Below are 6,413 nucleotides of genomic sequence, written 5' to 3'. Positions count from 1 at the left end.
CACCAAGTGTCCTTATCCACTATCCTTCCAGATGATATACCAAGTACTCTCCTACCTGTCTCCCTGATAATATCAGCCTGCAGTTGTCCAGTCATCTGGAAGCTCTCCCTGACCACCCAGAGCCTCTCACAACTCCTCCCTGAAAACCATACAACCCTCCTCCCATTTCAGCTTCCACCACTTTGTCCTCTGCTCTGCCTTTGTCCTCTTCATCTTCTTTGTCACCAGAGTCATCCTACAAACCGCCATCCTATGCTGTCTGGCTACACTCTCACTTACAACTACTTTGCAGTCGCTGATCTCTTTCAGGTCACCTCGTCTATACAAGATGTAGTCTACCTGCGGGCTCCTACCTCCGCTCTTAGAAGTTACCCTATGTTACTGTCTTTTCTGGAAAACAGTGTTCACCGCAGCCATTTCCATCCTTTTTGCAAAGTCTACCACCATCTGTTCCTCCGCATTCCTATCCTGTATACCAAATCTGTCCATCACTTCTTCATCCCCTCTATTGCCTTCACCAACATGTCCATTGAAGTCTGCACCAATTACCACTTTCACATCTCTGGGGATATTCTGCATCACTTCATCTAACTCATTCCAGAACTTCTCCTTATCCTCTAACTCACATCGCACCTGTGGGGCAAAGCCACTAACAACATTGAGCATCACACCCTCAATTTCCAGTTTCAGACTCATAAATCTATCTGACATTCTTTTTCACCTCCAGAACATTCCTGACAAACTCCTTCACGATAACTCCTACCCCGTCTTCCCCCTCTCCCTCTTCTTCTTCTATTTTTTTAAATTAAAAAAAATACAATCAAGCACAATTTTTTCGAACTTCACAATTTTGTGCCACCTTGCCTCTCAAATAAAATTCCAACAAAATATATTCATGTTTGTTGTTGTACTGTTGCAAAATGTGGAAAGGTTCTAGGAGTACTTTTGCAAAAAACTGTATGTCTGTATATGTATGTGTGTGCATGTGTGGTAATACTACTACTACTACTACTACTACTACTAATAATAATAATAATTTAATAATAATAATAAAAATAACAATAAATGTTGTTTAAGCACCTTAATTGACACTCAAGGACACTGTAGAGATTTTTACCAAAAACACTGATTTAAAAAAAAATGAAAATAAAAACTATAAAAGTGACAAAAAGACAAATATATAAATAAATACAAACTAAATCCATTAGTGCTATTTACGTGGGGATCTGTTAACTCAAATTTACTTATTCATTTATGTTTTTATATGAATGTGATGTTATTCATGCATAATAACGTCTGTGTCACGTGACGCGGAGCGGAACCACTGCCACCCACGCGCGGTCTGACGTTCGCGCGGACTTCCGGTCCATCCAGCGCCGCCCACGAGGGGGCGCTGACGTCACGGGCACGAGAGGAGCGAAGCTGCGACCCGGGACCCCGCAGGGTCACAGACGTGCATGTGCGCGGGGACGCGCACCATCAGCTGTTGGCCATCACACACCCAGACACACACACACACACACACACACACACACCCAGACACACACACACATTTAGACACACACGAAAACGCGTATTACCAAGTGAAAAGAGTGAAAGAATGCAGTCCGAGAGAAGAGGGGGAACTGAAAGAGAGAGAGGAAGGAAGTGAGAGAGAAAGAGAACACACACACACACACACACACACACACACACACACACACACACACACATACACACACACACACACATACACACACACACACACAGAAGCACACAAGCATAGGTATAGAGAGAAAATAAACAGAAACAGACACACATATAAATAGAAAAATAGACACACGGGTAGAGAGAGTGAGAAAACACACACGCACACAGGAAAACACACACAGACACACAAAACACACACTGGGGGAGAGAGAGTGAGAAAACACACAAACAGAAAAACACACACACAGAAAAAACACACACACGGGTAGAGAGAGTGAGAAAACACTGTAAGAAGACACACACAGGTAGAGGGAGAAAACACACACACACAGAGGCGGAGAGAGAGTTAGCCCTCCTCCCACACACACACACACACACACACACACACACACATACACACACACACACACAGAGGAGAGAGAGGGAAAACACACTAAGAGAAAAAACACACACAGGTAGAGAGAGAGAGAGAGAGAGAGAGCGAAAAAAACAGAGGTAGACACGCACACCCAAACACACACACGCACACACTCGCGCGCGTATAAAGAGAGAGAGACACACACGCACGCACACGCACGCGCAGAGGCGGGGAGCCGGCGTGTCGCTGCTGTCACGCAAAGTTCCGCTCGGTTCCTCCGGAGCTTCTTGAGGAACTTTAAGAAAGTTTGTACGCGTTCGACGCTCCGCCCGGTCAGCCGGACGGTCTGGGGGTTAGTTAGCGGGTTAGCGGGTTAGTTAGTTGGTTAGTGAGTTGATTTGCAAGTCTGACGCGATGCAAAGGCTCGCGCTGATGGTCGTCTGCGCGAGCCTTTCACGTGGTTAGTCTGAAGCTGAAGGAAGGAGGAGGGGGAGGAGAAGAAGAAGAGAAGAAGAGGAGGAGAAGAAGGACAAGAAGAGGAGGAGGCGGTGAAGAGGCGAGGAGGAGATGGCTGTCGCAGCTCTCTATCTTTTCTTCATGGCCATCCAGGTCTCTCAGGCTTCCAGCAGCCTGCAGCCTCACATGTGAGTCCACCTTCCGCCTTCTGCTCCGTCTCCATCGCTTTCTGAGTTTCCCCGTCCTCCTCCTGTCCGTCCTGCCGTCCGACAGGAGGACAAAAACCCCGGGTTCGACCCATTTAAACCCGCGGGGGGCGGAAATATTGACCTCCGTCACTCGCCCGCCTGTCTCCGTGCATAAAATTTGTAACTTCACGCAGGGTGAAGTGCAGGTAGTATCTTGCGCTGGTGTGTGGAATGAGCCCCGTTTCAACCCTCCCGACCCCCTGGCTCGCCCTGACAGGCTGTAAACATTCAAACTCACGCCACCTTTCTGGCGCCGGACCTCCTGCTTACGCTCTTCCTCCTGGTTTTCTCTGCAGGCCCAACGTTTGCGCGGAGCGTGAGGTTCTTCTGGTGGCCCGGAGGCAGCCGTGCGTGCAGGCCTTCACGCGCATGGTGAAGGTGTGGAAGCAGGGCTGCGCCGCGCAGCCGTGGTGCGTCGGGTACGAGCGCAGGTGAGTCGATGGGGGGGAAAACCGTAAAAAAACCCCCGCGCAGATGACCGGTTTCGCGATGCCACCCTGAGTCATGCGTATCGGAGATGTTTACCTCCACCCTCCGCCTCCCAGCTAATGACAGCCTTCAGCTTCCCCCGTTCAAACGCGAGGTGCAGCCCGGTTCACTGCCAGGTGTCTCTGCAGTCCACATTCCTGGGCAGGAAGGTCCTCCTCGGGCCTCCTCGGGCCTCCCGCACCTCGGTCAGAAGTGGTTCCCCGAGCCAACGGAAGGAATAAGGTGCTTCCGCGGCGCCTAATAACGCGGCGGCGAGGCAATGAGAGGGGTCCCAAAATACAGGGCCGGGCGCTTCCCTCTGATGTGGTCTTCAGAGTGCTGGGAAGGGTCGGTACGGTTCCTCCACCAGGACACACAGCTTCTAATCCACACGCAGCCACATCCAGTGTGTCTACACACACACACACACACACCCTGGCACCTCGTGACCTCTTGGTGTCATGAACAAGTAAACAGTGTTTAGTAGAAACGTCAGAATGATGAACTTCCAACCTTCTGGACTCATTTCAAACGTCAACGTTCTCGACCCGAGAGGTCAAACATCAGGTGTCTGACCGGACGCCGTCACCTCCAGTGGCTGCTCTACTGATCCATTGGGTTCTCGCTGTGCGTTCTTTCTATGTTCTCCTGACTGTATGGGTTCTCAATCTTCTCCTCCCTGGATCCATTTTCTCCACCTTCCTCCCACTGTCCAAAAATGTCAAGTCCACTAAATGGTCCTTAATTGTTCTAAATTGGCCCTGTGAATGACAGGTTACCTGTCCAAGTTAAAACCCGCCTCTCTCATCTCAGCTTACTAACACACACACACACACACACACACACACACACGCACAAACACGCACACACACACACACACACACACACACACACACACCATTATTAGTTGATCAGTGGAAACCATAAACAAGCTCAGGAGTTTGTTCACCATGACATCATAGAGTCATGGTTGTCTTCCAGCCATCACCATCAGATGTGCTGCTCCACCTTCTCCAACCTCACCTTCATCTCCTCCAACCTCACCTGTTCCCGTCCAAACATCTGCCGATCCCTCAGGTTTTGTCTTGAAGGTCCTAACTCGGCTCCTTTTCTTTCCCGCCCCCGACAGAACCGCGTACTACACGGCATACCGGCAGGTGTACAGGCAGGACTACCAGACGGTGCACAAGTGCTGCCCCGGATGGTCTCAGCTGAACGGAGAGGCCGGCTGTCTCTACCGTAAGTATCTCCACCTGCTTCCTGGTTGAACCCGTGAACCCCAGAGTCATGGGGAGGGAGTTTCGGACAGAGGTCAGTGGGGTCAAGGGCTTTTCTCTGGCCGTTTGGGAAGTGTTAGCAGATTTTATCAGCTGCCAAGCAGGATCGAGACAGGGTGAGGTCTGGGATGGGGGTTGCTCAAGTGTCGACACCCAAATTGGATTGCGGAAAACAGGCCCTTCATCCCAAGAGATGACCGGTCACCTTCTCCGTCTTACGGAGGCGCCTCGTCTGACAGGAAGGTCTTCCCCCGGGCATTCGCGTCGGCCAATCACAGCCTTTGCCGAAATAAAAGACGAACGAGGCGCACGGATTTGTGGGTCCATGTATGGAAGAGCGGTTGTGCTTCTCGCTTGGGGTTGGATGCGGAGGGTTCCGCCCGCCGCCAGTCTCCTTGTGGATCAGCTTAACTTCACGCCGTTGAAACCCCGGAGGCCTCCTTTGATGGGATTTTGCAGCCAGCGATCCAGATCGCATAGCCTGCATACCGTAGACGGGCCCTTGGCAAAGACCTCCCGTAAACACTCTGTCCCCGGCCTGTTGGGAAACATCCCGAGCTCCTCAAGCCTTGTCCTCACACCCCCTCCCGGGGCAGATGGGCTTTTGGGACGGTGGTCTTGGGGGGGGAGCAGAAGGCAGAAGGAGAAGATCTCCTGGACGTGCCTGTCGTCGGCGTCTTATTACGGCATCCCTTCAAAGAGCCCTTTGTTTCCGGGGGAGAAGGTCCCCGTATTAAATTATACAAGAATGTGTTTCTTGCTCTCTGGGTCTTCTTCCAGGAGAGCCGGGCTTGTTTTATACATAAAAAAAAAAAACAAAAAAAACAGCTAGACGTTGCGAGGAGGCATTCCTGAGGGCCGGACAGTGTCTCCCATCATCTCGGCGAATGAGGAAGGGGTGACGGTGGTGGGATGGGGGTTTGTTCCCCGCCTTTCTTCTACCGCGACAATGGCTGCTCTTTTCGACAAGAGCCAGGGCTTTTATCTATGTAACCAAAGACGTGACAGCACTTTGAGACGGGTCAAACTAATCACCCTTCTACTTTGAGCTGCTGAACCGGGATGAAAGCAAACTCACACCGCCGTCGCCCCCCCCACTCCCCGCGCACTCGGCTACAAGCTAGCCGCGCAGTAACTCACCGGGAGATGCTTTTCTTTTTTCTTTTTTTGTCCCAGCAGCAACTCTTGGATGGATCCTGCTTCAGATCAAGAAACCGGCAATTCAGCAATTCAATGTCTGCCCTTTTTCTATTGTTGTGTGTTTGTGTGTGTGTGTGTGTGTGTGTGTGTGCGCGCGCACCCTCATAAACCATTAGTGTGAGGTAATTAAGCAAATGATCCGTGGTCATTGTGAGCCGGCTTAGGGTCTAATCATGTTTCAGTTGACGCGCACAAAGGCCCGGGAAGTGACGACGGCGACCATCATTGGAGCCCTCGTAGCTCTGTCACCAGCCCCTTTCTCACTGCAAGAACCTTTTGGAGTTCCCTGAAGCTTTTCTGGAACTGGGCCTGTTTTTTGGTGCCTTGGGACAGCAGCGGGCCCAGGGACAGTGGACTTCCAGGATCGGTTTGGCTCTTATTCCGAGGACGGGTCGTTTACAGTTTCATTGGAACTCATAGCCTATTGGTGATTAGTGGAACTCATAAGCCACACCCACTACCAGGCATTCCTTGTAGACCGCGGTTAGCATCTGTAAAACTTATCCTGGTCACTGATCAGATATTTTCTTGGAACAAAATGGACAGAAGCGAGAAATAGAGTGACAAAGAGGTCCTTGCTCTTCTGGCCTGCTACGCCTCAGAGGGGTTTCCAAGCCTTGCAGAGGAACGTCTACATTTTGGAACAGAATTAGTGCAGAGTTAGCTAATGGCTAACGGTTTCTTGATACGGCGAAGCAGCGCAGGGAGAAGATAACA

At 50.8% G+C, this 6,413-nt stretch overlaps 1 protein-coding gene across 1 annotated transcript in view; it reads left to right on the top strand.

Annotated features, from left to right (window-relative positions):
• The first annotated feature begins 2,265 nt into the window (after positions 1–2,265).
• The window catches only part of megf6b (multiple EGF-like-domains 6b), a 33,971-nt gene continuing 29,823 nt past the window's right edge, over positions 2,266–6,413 (top strand). Inside the window, exons 1-3 of the mRNA XM_086149634.1 lie at positions 2,266–2,691; positions 3,048–3,182; positions 4,349–4,458. Coding sequence (XP_086005760.1) covers positions 2,615–2,691; positions 3,048–3,182; positions 4,349–4,458 — 322 coding nt within the window. The 5' untranslated portion in view covers positions 2,266–2,614. The remainder of the gene's footprint in view (positions 2,692–3,047; positions 3,183–4,348; positions 4,459–6,413) is intronic.

The sequence above is a fragment of the Fistularia commersonii genome, chromosome 7 (genome assembly GCF_037954325.1).
Source record: "Fistularia commersonii isolate RoL2024-O1a breed Wild chromosome 7, RoL_Fcom_v1.0, whole genome shotgun sequence".
In the NCBI taxonomy this organism is placed as follows: Eukaryota; Metazoa; Chordata; class Actinopteri; order Syngnathiformes; family Fistulariidae; genus Fistularia; species Fistularia commersonii.
This window is presented reverse-complemented; position numbering and strand designations above follow the sequence as displayed.